Raw genomic sequence first — 22,288 nt, forward strand, 5'->3', positions numbered from 1 at the left:
CTGAGAAAATGAATTGTTTGCACTATTCGAATCGGCTTTATGTCACCTCTCCTTTTTGGGTTCTCGAAATAACACCCTGGTGTCCATTATCTGCACGCATAATTGCTATATTGATTTTCCTTGTTGCTTCTTTCTTTTCATCCCGCCATGCTTTCACTTGCCATTGTGCCAAAGATGTTTTTGAAAGTAAAGGTTGATTGCCAAGTATAATACTGTTTTGGAAGGACAAACTGTATCATTGCTTTTGCATATTTGGCCCTAATTACGACATACCACACACATTTAGTGTTACTGCAATCTGTTTTCACAAGCCCACTGTAGTATTTTTATTTTTTTAAGTCCATTGCATGTCATGGTAGGATACATAGATAGATGGATAGATACAACACAAAGTAAAGAGACATAACAATCTATTAATGCTTTCACTATCAGTTTAGTAATACAGTAGCAATGCAACAACAAATAAAACATCTATCCCTGGAAACTGATTATATATTCAAACCTCAAACACACCCTGCGTTAACATTGTTGTTTTGTTTGATCTTCCGGATTTCAAAGAGGAGGGAGAGGCATCCTACCATCGGATAGACCCTGACAATAAACTCCATGGAGGAAGAGCTTCAGGGACTTGCTGCCTTAACTGCAGGAAAGCTGCATGTGTGCGGAACACGAAGAGGCTTGTCAGGCTGCCCTGTGATACTGTCTTTAGATGCGCACAAAGAACTCGCAGTAAAAGCAGTTTCACTAAAGTACTTCCTCACTGCGAAAGGGGCACAGTGTGAACTTCGTTTCTTTTCATTACTTATCAGGCGAGCCAACCCTTCAAACATCTTTTTTCTGCTAGGTGCCACAACCCTGAGAAAAGCAGCGCTAGTGATAGATGTTATTAATCAATTTAAGGGAAAAAAAAACACAATCATTTTTATTTTTTTTTAACTAAGTTTAAAAGCTTAGTCAAGCTGTGGATGTATTCGCTGTGTGGTCTGCATGATCTGAAATGCTTTACTCCAAACTAAAAACCTCAAACCTTTTCACAAGTCTTTCCATTAAATTTGTACAGCCAGAGTTTAACACATTTGTCCCTGGATCTCTGATGACTTTTGATTCTAATAATCTTCCGTTTATTCCCGTCTCTCCTACGAGGGGGTCAGAATTTTATATAACTCAGTAGGCGCATTGCTAAATACTTACACAACAAATGACATTCCTATCATCAGCAGCTGCAGTTTTTGCTTCATACTAACTAGGAAATATTAGCATGTCGAGTGGGTAAACTTAAATGGTAACCCTATAACATGCTAAGCATACCGGGTTCAGATAAAGTGTTTCTCTACAGAAATAAACAGAGTACCAGGCACTGAAAAAAGTCATTCATTTAAGCAATGCTGCACCAAGGAAGAAGAGGCCACAGTACGTTAGAATTAAGTATGTAGTAGATTATAATGCCCTCCATATAATTTATTGTTCACTTATACTTTCTTATTTTTCTTACTGTGTGGAATTGGGGGGATTGACTTTTAAAACAATAATAAATCCAGTATTTATATCACGGGTCATTAACAAGGCTGGTTATTATGATCACCCTGAGCCACTGTCTCTAAGCTCCCATATAAAGAACTTTAATGATTTGGTTTATTTTAAAACAATGCAAATAATGTTTAACACTAAATCGAAGTTATTTAGGATTTTTCTCAGTACAGGAGCGTAAGTAAGTCATTTGAGAGATTGTTGTATTTTAACTTAATAAAAAGAACTAAAAAGAGATTAAACAAAGATGTATTTCTGTTGTTTGGGTTAAATTGTGGACTGATGCTGATACGTGCATGAAAAAGTGCAATTGTTTGTGGTCTTCAAAGGAAGGCTCTACAAATATGTTTTTGCAGGTTACGTGTGAGAATATTGTTGGTTATCTGTTGTCGATGTAATTTCTTTTTACGTGGAAAGGGTATCTTTATGAGAAGAATATAAGCCTATAGGTATTATTTGTAATATAGCTATGGATGTCAAAGAAATTATTTTGCACAGTCTGGGTGACATGTAATAAATGAATGAATAAATAAATATCAAATATTAATAATAAATGTCAAATTTTGGTACATTCCTAATAAATTGTTATAGGTGGATTAACTTGTAAAACTATGCTAATGCTAGATCTCATGACAGTGGGTTCTTAGATGTGACCAAGTTTTTTGAGCCAAGTATTTTAAATAAAGACACACAAGCAGCTGCACACATTTTATCTTGCTTTAATGTGTACTGATTCCTATCAGTAATTGCTCTCTAATGGCAGGTGGAGAGGGTGGGATCTGGCATCGCGGCAGCTCTCCAATGTCCAAGAGAACAAGGTCCTTGTTAATTACTACCAATTACCACAAATTTTGGCTAATCATTTGAATGCTCTGCGATGGTGATAAAGAGTCATGTTTCTGACCTTCTTTCAAAGCATGGCACAAATAGTCGACTGAGATCATATTGAATTCAGATATTCAGAGAACTTCCCCATAAAGTTAGGAAAAGTGTCATGGTGCTCATGGGTGACTTTTTCTGCTTTACTAATAGAGAGACTGTAAAAATGAACTAGCCATGTGAAAAGACAATTCATTTCTTTTTTTCCCTGTTACAGGAGAAACGAAAGGGACCACATAGATTTCTAATCATTTACTGTAGATTCAGAGCTATCTACTTATGCCACCTAGAAATAAAGTGAAGGGTTCTGTATGAGATCCTAGCAGTAATTTCAGCAAAGTGTCCCTAAAGGTTAAACAGAGATGGGAAAGAAACTATCTTAGACCTCTATCTGCTCAGTGCAGAATACTTCACAGAAACATTTCCAGCATGGTAGAGATGCTTTTAATGGTTTTGTCACGTAGGCAAATGCATCTGTTGAAATATGTTAACAGTGCTTTGCTTTTTGTCTCTAATTTTTTTTTCTTAATTGAAATGTCCAAGTGTTGATTTCTTTCACTTAAATTAATTACCTTATGTCTCTGCTGGAGATCATCATAGGTAGAAAATAACAAATAATATAGAAAGTTGTTTTTCTGTTTTTAAGCACACTGCTTTTGTTGTTGTTGCTGTTAATATTCTTAAGGCGTCCCAAGACAGACATCTTTTCTCTTCGAAATCCTTTACATTACCTTTACATAAGCCAGTGGATTCTCTCTCCAACATTTCTCTTTTCAAAAGTTGGATTTTGTCCTTATACTTTTATTCCAGACACCTCTTTTTCACGGAGGAAAAAGTTCTTGTTTTATCCAGCTAGTGACCTTATTTTTATAGCCATCCTGAAATCTTTGAGTATGTGTACACTCAGACGCCCCTTGGATGTCGTTGGCATGTCTCCGAAGCAATTTTCTCAACTATGAATAATTCACCAGATATTATTCCAAAGGTCATCTTATAGTAATTAGTACCCTGCTGTTGACTAAACAGCCTCTAGGTACCTGATGGCCAGTTTAATTACAATTTGAAATGAGTGTACTGTTTGACAATCTCTATATGTTCTCCTGACACTTCAACAGATGACACCTTGAGAACTAAGTAGGCTTACAATAAGTTGGTGCTTGTTAGCAGATGGGAATGAGGGTGTGGGGTGTATGTGTGTGTGTGTATGTGTGTGTGCATGGCAAGCATTCAAGTCACTGTAAGGATCACAAAGTTCTTTCTGTTCAAATATGCAGTAATTACTGGAAATGCAGATTTGTGTAGTTGGGTATGTGTTTTGACAGTGCAGACATCCTTGGGACTTTCACTGTCTCATTATTAACCAATTACCATGGAAAACTAATGGGGCAGGTCAAAGCCAGCTCTCTTAAGGAGATTGGGGACTGAGCATATGCTGAAGATGCTACGAGATGACACAGTCCAGAAAGGCTTTGAAGTCTTACAAGCTACATGACATGACTCTTTGTGTCACACAAGTTAGGAGTCAGTGCCAAGAGATCCTGTCATGTCCTGTTGTTGTGAGCATCAATAGTGTACTGTATGCCTGAGGTTCCCCCTCTGAGGTCTTGTGTATTCATGAAAGTATAGTGGATAAAGCATTAAGCCAGAAGGGCCTCAGGTAGAATTCATAGCCCAAGGGGATTGTTGAGGCTGTTTTACAGTTTGCCTTTGAGGCATCAAAGTTCTCATGGATGGATAGATTGAGAGATGAGTACTTGGCTGATGGATGGCAGGGACGGTCAGATGCACGGAAGACAAATACACCCGGTAAAGTTGTATTAAAAGCAACAACAACAACAATAATACATTTTATTCACTTATCCTAAACCTAAATTAACTACTTGTGTGTTCACGACACAGTCCTGTTGTTGTCTTCAAATGGTTTCAAATCATACTTTGGTGTTTCACAAGAGGACTATTTGGAAATAGGAGTTTTTTCCTGCCGTCTTATTTACTGTTTTCTTCATCTTCTATATGCAGTTTCAGCAAACTTTGTTTAAAAAAAAAATCATACAAACAGTGTTTTATGTGTCATGGGGTGCAAAGCATGCCTGGTGGAAATACAGTTTTAAATAGATGCAATGGGATTGCAACTTAGACACATTTTCCTGTGTCCTATGGTCGTTGTCAAGATATTGTTCAACAACTGATTAACAAGATAGATTACGGAAGACGATTAGGGCCACTGGGGAAAAAACAAAAACAAAAACTGGGCATGTCTGTTTTTTTCTTCTTTTCCAGAATTCTGAGAAAAAAAGTCTGAATTCTGAGATTAAACTCAGAATTCTGAGAAAAAATAATTCTGATGAAAAAAGTCAGAATTCTGAGAAATTCTGACTTTCAGCATTCTGACTTTTTTCTCAGAATGCTGACTTTTTTTCATCAGAATTATTTTTTCTCAGAACTCTGAGAAAAAAAATGTTTTTTTTTACTTTAATCTCAGAATTCTGACTTTTTCCTCAGAAATCTGGAAAATAAGAAAAAAAAGAGGTTTTCTTAGAATTCTGAGATTAAAGTTTGATGGATAGAGAAATTCTTCAAATTTTGTGTCTAGATCTTTCTGAGTCACTCACAAATTATGCATGTATTATTGTTACAATGCTTATTCTAATCTTCTTAAAATTTGCCGCTGACAACCCTCTATAATATCAAAGTAAAAAACAAAAACATCAAAACTATTTAAAACTTACCGAAAACCACAAACTAACTTAAACTAAATTGAAATCAAAAATTAGAAATTAGATAAAAAACAAATAAAAGATACAATCCGACAGTTGCACTGGGTCTTATTCTGCCACTTGGTACAGTCTGAACTGCTGATTTGCAACTGATCAACAGCAGCTGAACTATTGGAATTGTTTCCACTGGTTTCAAAGTCTCTCTGTCTGTTTGTCTGTGAATTAGGCAGCGAAATGGAAAAAAAGTCTTGTTGCATTGAAATTTAGGTGATTTAGGTGATGGTGGTCAGAGGGCCCGGTGGCACCAGTGTCCGGCAGCCTCGCCTCTGTCAGTGCGCCCCAGGGCAGCTGTGGCTACAACGTAGCTTGCCATTGCCAGTGTGTGAATGTGTGTGTGAATGGGTGAATGACTGAATGTAGTGTAAAGCGCTTTGGGGTCCTTGGGGACTGAGTAAAGCGCTATACAAATGCAGGCCATTTACCATTTTGCTTTTTTAGGCGACACCTTGGCACCTTGACAGTGCAGTTTAAATTTAGGTGACTCATCTTCTCAGACAGCATGCTGAGGTGTGAACTCTTTTCAGAGAACAAAGCTATTTATGTAAAATAATAACATTGGTCTTTTACACTAATGCTACTTTAGCAAGTATCTGTTGTGTTTTTACTGTCAAAACCAAATCATTGCATGTCTTCTCTACCTGTCTACTCTTCGTGTGTCATAAGTTGAATTATTTCCTCAGAAGTGCTAATTTGCATAAGTGAAAAAAAAGGTGACATGTCACTTCCCATTTGATCGATCGTCTATCATTAGCTTGTATTTGTCATAATTGGAATATGATGACAGTATGCTCTCACGTTGCTTCGCTGATACACCACTGCTCTTAGAAAACCTTATCAAACAATAATTAACAGTGAAGGACAAACATGATCCATTAATTCTTCAAGGACTCAATATTTAATGGCTCAAGTAAAATTCAATGACAGGAAAAATCATTTCACCATGTAAGTTAATTTTTTTCATAGATTTATGTGGGATATCTTACAAAGGCATAACAACACAGACTGTATAGCTTTAACTAAGAAATACAGATTCGCTGGCAAGCACTGAAGCCTTCTCTCAACGCAAACTTGACCTGACTCACTGATGACTAATTTACAAGCATATACTTAAGTCTTATATCGTATTTTGATATAGTTTTTACAAGATACATTAGTGTACATAAAATACTCTGGCAATGTACATGCCAGTATACACACCCACCCACGCATACATGCAAGGAAATACACGCTCTCTCATTTACACACATACAACATCACCTGTTAACACTTTCAAACACACCCTCATTGATATTATGTATCAATTTACATTACAACTGAGATTGTCATCTCCTCAGTTCTCACTTTTTTCCCTTTTGCAGTTTTTATGAACAAAGTGATTTGTAGTATTGAAGTAGGCTTTAGTATTTACCATGTGTGTCTTTCCAGTTTGTGACCCTTATTACTAGTTCTTAGGGGTACTGCTATGTACAGCTTAAATTCCGGTTTACCTGACAGTATAGATGTATAGATAGATTTGTGTGCACGTAGGCGTAAGTGGTATGCACACGTCACAAGGATTGACCATGTACATGGTGTAACATTGGTTTGTTCCATAAGACAGACAAACGTGTAAAGCAGTAAACATCAATACTGACATCAATTCTAATGACTGATGCATGAACCACGTAGTCAAGTGTCAAAAGGCCTTGTGGAAGTTCAAACAGTTCATGCAGTTTATGACACAGCTTGACATGTTAATCATGAAACACATTTCGAATAGAAATAGTCTTAAAATAAAAAGGAATCCTCATCTTTATGTATAGCGTCGTCTCTACATCTATTGCTAGGGCGTAAGAAATTTAAAAAACTCAAAAGTAATAGTGAGAGCAGAATCATGCAAAGTCGACATTTAGTCTTTCCACTTGATGTTTTTTAACGGATGAAAATTTTTGACACAGAGAGAGTACTTACTTAAAAAAAAAAACAGGACATTCATATGGTATGCACTTTGTTCTGAAAATAAATAAAACACCACTTTGACCCGTGAGAGGACATAAGATATAACAAAATGAATGCAGGCACACAACAATAATAAAAGAAAATCATATTTTTGCCAAAAGCAAAATCCTGCTGGTGTACATTCATGCAGTTGCTATAGTATTCCCTCTAAAAGTAGTATTTCATGTAGTCTTTAATGGATCTGCTGCAATATTACAGTACATAGGAGTTATGTAGGCAGAGTAAGTCAAAACACAGGGTACAGTTAGTATTGTGCTCACGTTGCATGTGTGACTGGGCAGTGTATTTTAAACAATCACATTTTTATTACAGTGTAACAGTGTGTTAACTCATACATGTTCTCTTAGATACACTCTTTTCATGATATGAGAACAGTACAGATTACCATATTTAGAAACAAGCTGACATTACCTATACTGATTGAATTAATTAATGGGTACATTTCTTAAAAACCTAATTCTTATTTTGGAAAAATGTTACTAAGATTTTTTTTTTTACCCTTCACATAGCTGTAGACAGAACTTGAAAAGACTTTTAATGATTTTGAGACAGGTTTTGGATCAGACGTTGTGATGGCAGATATGAAGTGCTGGATCTGTATTTGGCAGAGATAAAATTCCAATTTTCAGTGACATCATGATGTATGTTCCTTTTGATATGTGCTCCTTTTGATTAAAAATGCATTGTTCATATCATTGTGCGATGCCCGCCCCCCCTCCCGCACTCCTACACCAACACCAGTGGAATCATATGAAATGAAAATGATAGAGAAAAGAAAATGAAAGTATTAGTAAATAGGTCGAAATTGGATTCCCAAACAGGGCAATTTCCATCAGTGGATGTTTATAGGAGGATTTAACTTTTGAATTTGATTCATTTTCATAATTGACTAAGGTGAAATTGAATTGCCCCTTCTTTTTTTATTTTTAGTCCTTGACGCCGTTCCTTTAAGTGATCGTTTCACAAAGTCTCTGATAAATCCCCTTTATAAGGATAAGAGCTCTGATCTGAGAGAATAGGTGTGGCAACTAATAGCATACTAACACAATTTGCCTTGCACCCTCCCTTGAGAATACCATGTTGCATTATAGATTTAGGCCTGTTCCCAATTTGCAAGGTGGTACTACAAAATGAATCACATGAATCATATACCTGATGATGTAGACACCTGGCTTGGATGTTACAGGCAAGAAAAATGGATATCAGCAAAGTCACTTATTGCTGTAGCAATAGATTATACTGCACCCAATCTGTTACAGCAGGAAGTTAGTCTGAAGTAGTTATTATCATCAGTACAATTTGCACACACCGGCAGTGATGTAGTGTGTTTATCGAACCTTGTGAGCGACAGCCTGCAGGGAGGGCCTTTCAAATAGTACCGATGCCTATTCTTATGATAACTGCCAAAATAACATTAACATCAATAATTCAGCTAGACTCAAAGCCCTGAAGAAATTTTTGCTCCCTGGTCTATTATTCCAGTGTCAACACATTGTAAAAACTGATAATAGAAACTTTGCAGTGTAACTTAGTGAAATGAAAACAGAGCAGTAATTAATAGCAGGAACACAGGTGTTAAAATACAGTGGGAATAAAGGAAGTGTTAAGCTGCTTTTGCTGTGTTATTGTCACCTTTACACTTCGTCTGCACACGCAGAGCATGTTTTAGGAAAAGCAATAGATTTAATCCAAACCTCCAAACCACAATGAGGGTCACTACAGAGATCACACATCAAAGTAATTAGACTGAGAATTTCATAATTGGCTCCAGAGCTGTTACCATTTGAATGTGTCTCAGCAGCAAAATGAGAGAAATAGAAACAAAAAGGAAGAAAACAGAGACGACATTTCCAAAGCGCATCTGTCTGCTCCTTTCAAGGCTAAGCTACTGCGACAATGCTAAGTGTGAACATTTTCTTAATAGAGTTGGCAGGCATAGAGCAATCACCACATATGAAAAAAAACAAAACAAAAAACGTATGCGTATGTGCAAGGCTTTGTGTTTGTGGGGTTTTTTTATGCATTGGTCCAGGGTGAGAATGTAGAATTGTAGAATTGTAGAATGCAAAAGAATGCAAAAGACGAAGATGCAGCACTGTCTACTATTGGCCCAGTTATGCTTTGTAGACATTTTTTTATCCTTCTGAAGCCCCTTGACCAAAATAGTCTTCTAAAACATGTCCAGACAAGACAAAAGAAACATATTCCTCCACCAAAAAGGTTTGTGCCATGTGCTTTACAAAGCAATACTTCACTAGAACATCAACAGAAAAAAAAAAAACAAAAAAAAAAAACATCCACTCAAGAGTTTGTAATTAGCATTTAGCCCAATTTAGCTCACATAACACAAAGTACTGCATTTGCTTTTGCTTCTGTGCAGGGAAATTGTCTTTTGGAATGCACTTACACAAAGCTAAACCCAAGGAGCTGAAGGTGTACACTGGCCTTTTTTATCGCTAAGCAAACTTCACCAAACAGAAAGCAAGATTATCCTTTTTTTGTGATGGATCTACTTTGGCATATAACCATTTATTTATTATACATGTGTCTTCTATGTTAAGACTTGCTTGCTCCTTCCTCGCTTGTCAGACTGGTTTCACATGATTTCTTTTTTTAACATCATCATAATTATCTCCAATCCATTCTCGGATATCTTAATTAGTGAAACTGAGCTTGAGCTGGTCATTGAGCTGGTCAAGTTATTCCAATTATGCATACCCCACAAATACGCATACATACTAATCTAATAGTTGTAGGCCATCTTTGGATGGAGTCACGTGTATGCTAAGCCAATGAAGATCCGTGTTTTACTATTACAACTGGTTCTCATGTAAGAAAGAGCTGCCCCCCCCCACCAGTCTGCTGCCCGGGAGAGGAGAAGCTTGCCAGGGGAATGACCTTGATGGGGTCCTCCTTCTTACTGCAGTGTCTATCCAGGGTGTTGTAGAACTGTGGACGATTGATCCCTTTGTCCAGTTCATCTTTTTTGGGCACAGACCTGCCCAACGTATGGCGGCCATCCATGACCCCCATGCTGCCCATGTTAGCTTTTATTCCCCGGGCACAGCTCTGCTGGAAACCAAAAGAGGGGAGGGCAGCAGTGATGGCAGTAGTGGTAGGGGTGGAGATGGGGCTGTTGCTGCCAGGACCCTGGAACTGGGCCAGGGCTGGGGGCATCCAGCAGCTGTCAGAGTGGCCTAGTATTAGACACTCCTGGGTACAGGTCTCAGAGGCCTCAGCCAAGGCTTTCTGCAGGTTTACCTCGATGGCTGTAAAAAAGCAGACAAAGAAAGAAGGGGAAAAAAACAAAACAAAGTTAAAACAACAGGTCAGAACATACAGAGAACTGGAAAACAACAATTTTACTGTGGTGATGTAAAAGGGCTGAATGAACTCGTGAATCATAATGCAAATAAAAGAAAGTTGTCCACTTATCAATGGTTGACCCAGAAAATGTCAGCCTTTTAGTGAAATGAAAGTCAGTGATAAATGTTTCATTTCATCTTGTAATGAGAAAAACACCAGCAGAGCATTTAATTTCCATTGGTATTCCCATGACTCTGTCTGTTTACCTACAATATGCACTGAATTCCCTGTAGCTTAATTAGTTAGAAAAAAATGTCTTGCTGTTTGTGTCTTGGATTGGCTTTACTGTATTCAATTTTTAATGAACATCTTAACAAAATACTGTTTATTTTAATCACTGTCAATGTGCCACTCCTTAGACTCCTTTGATCTTTTAGAATCCAAAATAAATCTGGTCAAATAAGCTGTGAAAAAGATACGAATCATTCCAGAATCTTATTCAGGTAAAATTCATGCTCGCTGTGCCAAGAATTAGGCTGCACGCTTGGAAAAATTAGGGGGAAAAAAACAAAAAATCTGAAAACTCAATGAAGAGGCAAAATGGGCAAGGCTAAGCACTCAGACTATCTCATCTTATTATCCCAGAACTGACATCACATGTGGAATGAGTCTGGGATGAGACCTCAGCATTGAGCCTCTGCAATAAAGTCTGTCATGCCAGATAATTAGAATGTAAAACAGTATGCACCAAGGCAACCAGAAGCCTGCAGTGTTATGGTTCCTAGGCCATGCAAAGGCAAGAGGGGTCCTCATTCAGACATCACATCTCTCCTCTAGGCCTCAGCTTCAAGCTGTCATGCAGAAATTATTTAGTGTATTTGCATAAGTAAGAATGCTTTAAATAATTAAGGCGTCTTAGACCCTAGTACGCTGGAAAGACTATTTCTTCCACACGCAATTCTACATAGTCTATGTGAGTCTCTTTCCCAGACATCTTCCTATCACCTTGTTTATTGTTTTATGGCTTTTTAATGAATGAAAATGAATATCGTGATTACCGTCTAGTAGTAATACGAATTGTCTTGATTGCTGCGTAACGGCACGGCGAACATGCTTTGTATATCGTTGCTACCCTACACTGAATACCACGACGTCAACTTTAATTATAAGAGTAGCTACTGAAAATGAATCACCTGGTATAAATTGTAAGGATATATTTGGAGTATCCACGTGGAGTCAAATCTGTCCTCTCCATATTGAACTGAAGCCGTGAAGCGGGAGTGTATAAATCCCCTGGGCGGTAAATGTGTCACCTTTCAAAGGGTCACTAACTTAATTAAGGGAAAAATGGATGCTGCTTTCTCATTCTCTGAGCTAGGACAATGGGGCCAAGCCAAGTCTCGGCCGTGCGCTGATTCAATCTTTCTCCAAGTGTTTTCTCCTGTTGGTAATGCCTTTTTAGGTTGCTGATGTTTTTGATTAGGTAATGTAATTAGCATAAATGCCCTATTACCCACCCAGACACACAGAAAATGTTGCCTTGTCCTGGATATTTTTCCTTCCTCCTCAGATTCTATTTAAAGGTGACGCTTTTACAAATGAAAGGTACGTTTTCCCTCTATGACTTTAGACAGACTGAACTCATCGCATTTCTATGTCAACAGCCTTCAATGCCTACAAATTTTATATGAAATATTTACCGACCCGCCTCTCTCAACGACATGGGCTCGTACTATTTTCTATTCCGGTGGGGTAGTTTGGATAGGCGGCGGCGGCGGCGGGTTCGGGAGGGTGGGCACACGGTATGAGTGATGTCGCTGACAGCTCTTGCTGCCTTCGTCAGCTAGAGGTATGCCGCAGCCTGCTTGTGATGCCGCTGTCTTTTGTATTCAGGGGGAACAATTGTACCCCACGGAGCTTTTGGGAGAAATCACACATCACTGATGCCACAGATCCCCTGATGCTGTGAACATACTTTTCTACATTCCCTTCAAGGAAATTTGAATGGCAGACAAGTGGGGATAATAGCAAACAATGAGTCGTAATAGAAGTGAGATCAGACGTAGTGTTCTCGTTTAAGATGATTTATTTTTACTGAGTAGCATGCGTTTGAAAAATAACTCTGATAACTGTTTATTTTGTTAATTTAACATTTAATAAAAGCAATTACTGTAAATAATTGTTTCCTTCCCAAATTAAATACTGTTTGCTTTATGGCCTGTTTGATGGTCTAGGTGATCTATTCTGCATTTTTAGACAGTGTGTCACACTTTCGGGAATATGCATACCAGCCATACCTTTCAGCATTCTTGTTCTGCAACATCAACACATCCTGTGGCCAGCCACAGATCGAAAACTGCTGCATTCACCTTCAGCTGACCTTCCATTTGGTGTGGTCAAACATTTACAGCTTGTATAAATATTGAACAAGTGTAAGAGAAAGGTGTGAGGATGCTGGATGGTGTGCAAACCATTCCCAAAATGTTTTTCTGGGTGCTGAATGAAAATATAGAACAAATAACATCCCGCAATTTGACTTTAAACAAGGTGGGGTTGATATAATGCAAATGCCTCTCACTAATGGGAGTACTTGCAATCTTTTAATTAAAAATATAATGGGGTTGAAGACAATGCCTGGAATGTGTGCAGCATTTTACAACTTGGTCCAATGACTTTACACAACTTTGTGAGGTATACTATGTTTTCTCAGACTTTTAAGTTGTGTAATTTATGTTTTTTTTAGCTGAAAAAAATAACATCAGCACTGATATCACCTGAAGATGTTTTTCACTCTGCTTCGTCCAGTACACCAACAAAAGCAATTAAAAGCTGCATAAACCCATTTTGGAGGCAGACATAACAAAGTGTCTAACTGTGTTATAGCATACAGATGGTCATCTTATTTTGTGCAGCCTCTGTTAAAAGACATTTTATATTATTCTAGTCATCTGGGGTTCAGGTGACACGCTGATAATAATTTTCCATTAAGTGTAGTTTTAATCTTATCCCAGGAAACAAATTCATGTTCTCTTAGCCATCCAGGCTATTCCCACATCACTTTTCTATGTCAGTTCATACCACATAATGCTTGGCTAACGGCTAGTTTGGCATATGCTCTCATAAAAAATGAGCAGCCAACTCACATTTTGCCATTTTTATGTAATGAATAGAACAGCTTCTGCTAACTCTTAAATTACTGTGGGCAAATCCTTTCTGTTGGCACGTAACCAGCATTAGTTATTTTCACTGGACCAGCTGACCAGAGAGAGTGTGCTTATTCGTTAATCATTACTTTCATTTTTTTGCTTAATGATGTTGTTTGGCAAACTCAAATAAATTGGTAATTTCACAACTGCCTTTCGCCCACTCTGCAATCCAAGAGCCTAGAAGAATTCAGGCAGCCCTCTTGAACTTACACTCACGCACTACAGCTGGTGACACAGGATGCCATTTAAGTTGATGAGGGCTTAGTGCTTCGGATTGCATTCAGATTCACTTAATTTTTTTTCATGACCATAAACTTCATCAGAACATGCATGTTCTAACAGGCAGAAACACAAATGGACACACACATACATAGCTAGGATCAATTTAAGCAGCTTATTGGGCCTTTTCAGTACAATAGCACGAGATATTTAACATGACAGTTGATGATATTTACCGACAAAGCTTGTTACATCTTGATGAGCTTCACATTAAGGTCTGCACACATATCACGATTCAACTCATTATTTCAGCATGCACAAACTCATTATTGCTAATTAAAAGGATAATTGCATGCATCTAGGACATTAAATTCTTCCAACAGCCATCAAGAAGGTGGACTAGGCCCGTGACTCATCCTACAGAGTTAATTGGTTCAGTCTTTGCAAATCTTTTGCAAGAAACTTGCATGCATCTATGCATCGAACGCATTTACTCTCAAATGAAAGCCATATTATATATTCTTGAATTAATGCATGTGTCATTTAGTAAAATTATTTTTAACAGAAAGACTATAGAAGTTATTTATAGTACAAAACTTTATTAATGTAGAAACATTCATAAAAATTATTTAATATAAACACATCTTTCTCCACCTCAAACAATCTGATTATTAAATGGTGATGTATGGATGCTCATAGCACTATTTCACACTCCAGGCCTGTACCGCATTGACTGAGGATCTTATTTTCAACAAGCTGCTGTGCCGTGTTGTTGTGCTTTTTATCAAATATACATAAATCCTCAAAAAAACTGTTAAATTGTTATCCAACCCATCTATATTCTTGGTTCGTTTATACCACACCTTTAAGCTAAGCTTTTAAATTCCCATGATGCACAAAACAGCCCCCGGGCTCACAGTCTTCCACTAATATTTTATTGCTTTTAAAAGCACAAATCACTACCTGGCCACAATTTTCAGATATTTCAGAAAAAAAAGCTTAAGGTCACACTTTCAGGAGCAAAAATTTCAAAGTATATAACAACATATTAATTTGCACCATGTGTTTAAGATCTGTCTGTCTTGCTGCACAGTCACAGTTTTCTCCATTTTCAACATCTCTGCCCTTCCATATAATAGAATACGATTCCATCCTAAACGTGTAAAAGATATTGCCAGTGTTATATTTATAGTCAAAAAATGCCACTGTAGCTATGGATTTGCTGATACTAATTTAACCTCACTGACATTTCATTTTTCATCTGCATTTATGCAGAGTTACAACAGCTTCAGTCAATTTGACACCAACAGAAATAACAGTGCCAAAAGATGCAAGAGCCTTTTAAAATGAAGTCTGCGACTTTTATCAAAAGTTATCAAACCAGGTAATACAGTTATCAAGAGTGCAGACTGAGTGTTATTATACATTATATGTTCTTGTTTGTTAGATAGGAAATGAGAAAGAAACTGGGAAAAGAAAAGAAACAAGATACACTCTGTACAAGCACGTGTCTTGTCTCTGGAGGGAGACCAACACACAGAAATAGAAGAATATAAAAGATTATTTCAAACAAATAGAATCTCAGTAGAAATAATTGGGTTTGTAATTACTAAGACTTTATCACTTCACTCGGCCTTATGCCCACTCCAAATGTACAATCTGGATAAGCAAATGGATGGTCATTAATAATAATAGCGCTATTAAAACCCCTTGGTGTTGCACTGAAAAGAGGGATGCCATTACTTTCATCGCAGCTCTGGCAATCGTCATTTGAAGGAGAGACAACTGTCTAATTTTCACAGCATCACAAAAACAAGACGGCATTTCAACATCCTCTTTCCTTTCTCAGGGCTTACATTTTTGATGCTCGTCTTATAGTTTGATGATGTCTACTGATGTGTGAACTCCTGTTGTACTCAAAAGCTTTAAGCTGAGACGGATTTCTGAAGAGATGGAAATGATATGACAACATCTGTGACTTCACTGGAAAGGGCCAAAATTTATCTGAATCAGTCTGAAAATGAACTTTGTAAGCTTCAAATGCTGTTTGATTTTTTTCTACTTTTATCAGGAGGAGATACATTAAAATCCCTGATGAAGATGACATTGTTACGCATTTTCTACACTAAAAAATTTGATTTCCAAAATTCATGCACCAAAATGGTCAAAATATTTTGACCAATAAAATGATCCCAATATTACAATAACGTGTTTTTTTACAGGGATCCATCACAAAGAGAATAAAGAACGTTTAGCGCAGCTAGAGTTTAGCAAGAAGTTAGCTTGCTAGTTTCCCTCTAAAGATGACATATCACAATGTGACTGAAGTATTTCTGAAAAAAAATGAACACACAGCAGTGCAATAGCTTTGGGCATAGAAAAGACAGAAGGCTAAGTAGCACTGAGGTTTAGAGTGTTAATGAAGTCGAGCTGCCTGACGCATAATAACCTGCCATGTGGTGGCTAGCTACAGTGCTATGATTATGCTAATACAAACGCATGAGTACAAGGAAAATGTAGAACTCAAGATTAGCCCATCCACAACATGAGGTTAGTAATTAACACGTTGGACTGTGGTTTGAATTACTTGCTATCACAAAGTCTTGATTCTTAATGTCCTCCTCACATGTTAGTTGGCCCAAAAGTTTAAATATTTAATATCTGGGACATGCCGAGGGTTTTCTCTGGCAAGTTTGACCACTGATTGATTACTTTGGCCCCCCCAAAGGCCCATGTTTTGGAAATAGGGCTGATACATCATTATTTCATGAACTGATAAACAGACTGTCCTTGCAGCCAAAGGGATGGCTGTAGAAGTAATTAAAGCATTCCTTTGTGGCAGTAGAAAAATGACATGTGTTTGAACTTGAGAGTTTGTCCAAATTAACTCTGAAGAGGCTCTCCAATCCAGCTACTTCTGTCATGTAAAAAAAAGCTACGCTGAGGTAAACAGTTTGTAGGGGCCTCTTTGGAATTAATTTAAACATGGATTTATGGTATTATGTTAAAACACACGTTGGGATTAGCACCTGCCTTGTTTGGTCATCCTCAACAGGCATTAGAACCCCTGAGAACTTTTACTTGTGTGACAAGCTCAGTGTGGATTTTTCCACTGAAATACATTATTTAGGGCAATTCTCCGTTGCAAAAGATACAAAGCCAGATATAAGAAGTGGCAGAGTAATAGTTGCCCCTTTTTACTTCTTAAAACAAATAGTGCCAGATGTAATGAATGGCCTTTTTTGTAAAGGAGACAATGTGATGCAGATAAGAAGGGAGCAAGGTTGTCCATATATACTCTAGACTAATTACTTTTGATGCATTTACGGAGACATTCCTGACAACGGTGAGTCTCTGAGCCACATACGTATTTATCAGCACTTGTGGGACCTATACAGTTCCTCGCCTGTAATCCATCTAGCCTTGTCTTCTCTCGACCCCTTTTGCTTTCCTAGTGTTTGACCCATTGTAACTGAAAGTAATTGCAGGCAGAAAACAACATCTAATGATTACTTTATCTGGGAGTCTGAGAGAGAGTGAAAAGTCACAGACAGGTACTTTCAACAAAAGGAGGAGGCCTTTTTGTTCCCGACACACAATTTCAGACAACAAAGAATATTATTGACTTGCCAGAGATTAGAACACCAAAACAAATAACAAAGCACAGAGAGAGGACAAAGTGCACAAAGAGAGAAAGGATCTCTTGAACAACCAAGTGCCAAACACTTGCTTCTTTCTTTTTGTTGCCATTGATTAAAAGTATGTTGTAGGTAGAAACACCCATTTCTCCACTGAGAACGTACAAAACAGAGAGAATGTACAGACTTAATTTAATGCAAATTCCTTTATCTCCAAGTCACCTTTGTTGTGAAGAACAAGAAAAACCCTCAAATTTTCTATTTCGCCCAGCATAAAGCGTTTGCTAAAAAAGCAAGCCCCGACATCAACAACCACGACTGTGTGATTTCCATCAACAGAGAGCACAGTCGGGAAGGTAGAACACAGAAACAGTTTTCTTTCACTTGACTTTTTGTGTGTGACACTGGTTGATTACATCTCCTTCATTATGTCTGGACCACTATTGGGCCTTCCCACCCGAGGACAAGATGCCGGTGTCACCATCAACACAATCAGGCCTGGCCAAATACTCAGCATGGGCCAGATAGATGAGAGGTGCAAACACCATAACAATCTGCAATCAGCGCTCATCAACACAATGACACACAGAGGTGGAGGCACAGAGTTTCTATGGGGGGTAGAAACACAAGACATGCTGATGTAGGTACACACACACACACACTCTGATGCTTTCATTTGAAAATCTTCTACAAGGGTAGCAATTCATTTTCTTTTTCTTTTTTTTGTAAACCTGTATGCTGCGAAGGCACTGGATGAAAGTGCAGATATACTGTACAGGTGTGCTGTTACCAACAAAAAAGCAATACATAAATGTATATTTATAAGACTAAAAAAAATTGGATCTACCTTAAAATTCATTGCTCGTGGATGAATGTCTGAACATTTCCATATTGTGGAGATAATTTGAGAACTGGGAAATGGAAATAAAGCGTGTAAAATGAAAAGGAAGTAAAAAAAAAACATTACTGGAGAATTAAGACAGAAAGAAAAACAGGCTGATTAAGTGGGACATAACAAAGCACTCTGATATTTGCAAAAAGATTGGATTGTTCCAGCAGGAATACTATCTAAACAATCATGATTTTTAGGAAATGACTTTGATCTAAAAATGAAAATGCCACTCATAACACTCTTAGCTTTCGTTTTAAAATCAAATCGGAAGCTGATTTGAAGCATAAGCAGGTCCTCAGAATCAAATCTATTATGTAAGAACTGGATATTTTCTGAAAATAGCTAATAACTATGAGACCCCTGATTCACATGATGGAAAAAACAAAACAAAAAAACGACTAGACAGACAAACTGTACAGCAGCCACCGACGTGCTACCTCCTGTGTCGTGTAACAAGCAAATTCATCACACTGACCCATTGCCCCCAATTATTATGGAAAACAAGAATGAATCAAATTAACATTGAAGAAGCTCTCCAGTCCAGTAGCTGTCTGTATAGCCGATGGATTCAACGACAGGAGAAGAGAGGGTAATAAACAAGGTGCCACTGTATATGCTATATATCTTGCAGTCATTGATGATTAGCTCTGTTTTCCCTTAGCCATACATTACGGTTATTGCCTTCATGGCCGAGCAGATAGGAAGCGGATACAAAGACATTGTGAAGCCCATCTTTCAACTGATAACTGGCAGGCTGAAAACCACTCAGCACCACGGGCTGCATGTTTTCAGTGTTTGAGTAATCTGGACATGCTGAAAATTGTAATCTCTTATATGACAAAGGTGAGAGGAGGACCTGGTGTTTTTGTTGTGCTCTGCCAGGATGTCAGTTTATTGTACAGTGAGGTATTTTTGAGGGGAAATCATTCACTCTGTTATCAAAAATGAGTCTCTCTTCAGGAGTCAGCAGCCAAAGTCCTGGTGTTTTGTCCTAATAGGCAATACTGAAAATGTGTAATCTGTTTAAGGTGTCAGTATCAGAGGCAGACACTCATGCTGCCCTTTTCTCCTGCCTTTTCACTCTCCAGCTTTAAAATATTTTGCAGACAGCTTAGGCATGAATGGAGGCTGTATACAGCGTTAGCGACAGTCATTAGTGATGAGCAAACTTGCATTTGCAATATCAGTGTGTATGGTAGCATGGTAACGGTTTTAATATGAAGGGCAGACTCTCCCCAAATCCCCCTGAGCATGTACACTTTAAAGGTTTTCCTTTTCCGAAGCACCACAGACCCTCCTCCGGGGACAACTATTAATTTTTCACTGGAACCTCCCCTGAATAATGAATTCTGTCCTATTTATACGCTGTGATAAGTCCACTGAATGTCTAAAAAGGGGTTATCGTGAAAAGGGTAAGGCTTTCAGAGAAAGACCTGTTCCTGCTTAACATGTTTAATTCATCCGCATCGCCATGTTCTTGAAAGCAGGAGAAAAGTCATATAATGTATCACTGGCAAACATGAAAGCAGACACAAACGGCACATTCAATAAATCACGGCTTTACTTTTACTGTTTTGATGTTGACTGTCACAATCCTCCACCCAAACACCAGTCGCTGAAAGTTCAGATATATGCTTTTTACTCCTCCAGGCCCCGGCTGACAGATATGCTCTCACTAAAATCACAGAGGTACTCAGTGGCTTGTGTTAATGTTTCTGTCACAACGCACTTTATTTGGGGTGTGCTGAGTGCAGACATTGTCAACTAACGCTCACAACAGAGAGAGCGACAGCCACAGATAGACATGCAGAGGGGCAGAGCGCGTGGAAAATGGCAGTTGCTGAAACACAAGCAAAAGAGGTGTAAAGTTAAGTCCATAAATAATTCAATAAAAACTAGAACATGACTTCAAAATCTGAAAAAAAAAGAACAACCTAAAATACTTTTGATACTTAAAATAACTGTTTCTGTCGTGACTTTATTACTCCAGGATAGAAAAATGCTTAATTTTGTTGCAAAACTATTCATTACAGTCTCACTGTAACTATAGCACATAATAACAGTGTATAGTCGGAGTCAACATTTAGCAGTGTGCAAAAGTCTTGAGCTATCCTTTCTTTATATCTCGCTTTCAAGGAGCCAGGCTTTGTTGTGTTTTCTTTAACTGTTCTTATGCAATAGTTCTCCAGATGGATGCTTTTTTACTTATTCTGACATTCAGCAGAGATGGACACGTCAGGCTGCTCTGCAAGCTAAGTTAACTAAGATAACATCAAAGTAAACTGAAACAATAATATGATGCTATTACAATATAATGTTACAGATAAGCAGCATTTCACTTTTTAGCATTGCATTTAATTGATATTATCAGCTCACCACAGACTTGCTTTATTTCTCATTTTCCTCTTTACTTTTTCCTTTTTTCACTCCTAGCAGGGTAATGATGCCAATCCTTTTCATTGATTGGCATCACTTGTAATGGGAGTGAGTGCAGTCAGGTGGGGCCCCCTTATGGAGAAATTTTGGTTTAGCAGTGGCAGCACACGGGCAATCCATTGCCAGTCTGTGGGGAGCTTCAGACTGCCTGTCTACCTGCAGAGAACGTCTGTTGCCTGATGGGGGCAGAGAGAAAATTATGTGGTACCACAGGTTTGTGGGCTACTTGTACTTGTGCTGTTGGTGGTCCATCAACCAGTCACGGAGAAGAGTGAAGTTACATAATTTCAAAAAGCTGTACTTTTCATATTGTATTTGGTTTTTTATCTTTGATGTTTTTTGTGCTTCTCTGCCGTCACTTCCTTTCTGTCCCACATGCACATGTCAACCAATCAGCATTCAACTGACGCATAGTGTCATCCTTATTGAGCACTGTGCATTTGGGGTTTTAGTGGACTGCAGGGGATTATAGACCTTCTGTAGGCAAACATCTCCACAAATGGATACAACTGCAATAGTATAACTTAGAATCAGACAGTTCAGGTCTCTCTGACTTTCATTACAAACTTTGCACATTGCCACTGCTAAAGTTTAAGGTTTGTGAGCCCTTGGAGGCTTCCAACTGGCCGGAGACTCTAGGAAGATGCGTGCCTTACTTGATGGCACGTGGCGCCTCTGGGAACACTACCAATCTATGAATTGTCCTCCACATTACTGTAAGCAGACAGAGAATGAAACAAAAGTCAGAAAGCAATGTCCTCCAAGAAGCCTAGAGAACTGTTCCTGAAGACTTCTTAAAGAAATTATAAGAAAGCGTGCCTAAGAGAATTCGGGCTGTGAGGAATAAAGGTGATCACACTAGATATTGACTTTAAAGCTCTTTAGAGTAGTACAGGCCCTATGCCTTATGTAAAGTAGGTTCACTGATTGTATTCTGTCTGCAATGATGAAGGCAGTCCTCCAGTGGCTACAGCTTTCCACAGAGGAGAAGACAGTTAACAGTTACGTGACTCCTTTGCGCTACAGACTGCCAACATCCCATTGACCTCACTGTCTTTTATATTGTTTAGTCCTGTGTGCTAACTTGAAGATATTAACACACCACACCTTTGATTTTTCATTCACTCAGGACACCATCCTCTTTGTATTAAAAAATGTCCATAAAGAGGGTAGAAAAAATGGTAATGCAAGTACGTTATGTCGGCTCTACCCTGCATTCTGTATCTGCTATATCGTTTATATGTGTTAGCACACTTAAAGAATTAGATTGAAAGTACAGGTAGTTTACCACAGAAAGTCAAAAGTCTTGGATGTCACTAACATGTCCGTATGTTTATGGAATTATTAAAGTAATTGCCAGCAGCCCCCGGCTCATCGATACAATCACCCCGGCTACACTGACATCACTAT

General features: G+C 38.2%; 1 protein-coding gene across 1 annotated transcript in view; it reads right to left on the reverse strand.

Annotated features, from left to right (window-relative positions):
- Positions 1 to 8,103: 8,103 nt before the first annotated feature.
- The window catches only part of pcdh11 (protocadherin 11), a 134,788-nt gene continuing 120,603 nt past the window's right edge, over positions 8,104 to 22,288 (reverse strand). Inside the window, exon 7 of the mRNA XM_040015351.1 lies at positions 8,104 to 10,450. Coding sequence (XP_039871285.1) covers positions 10,008 to 10,450 — 443 coding nt within the window. The 3' untranslated portion in view covers positions 8,104 to 10,007. The remainder of the gene's footprint in view (positions 10,451 to 22,288) is intronic.

The sequence above is a fragment of the Simochromis diagramma genome, unplaced genomic scaffold (genome assembly GCF_900408965.1).
Source record: "Simochromis diagramma unplaced genomic scaffold, fSimDia1.1 OVJJ01000685.1, whole genome shotgun sequence".
NCBI lineage: Eukaryota > Metazoa > Chordata > Actinopteri > Cichliformes > Cichlidae > Simochromis > Simochromis diagramma.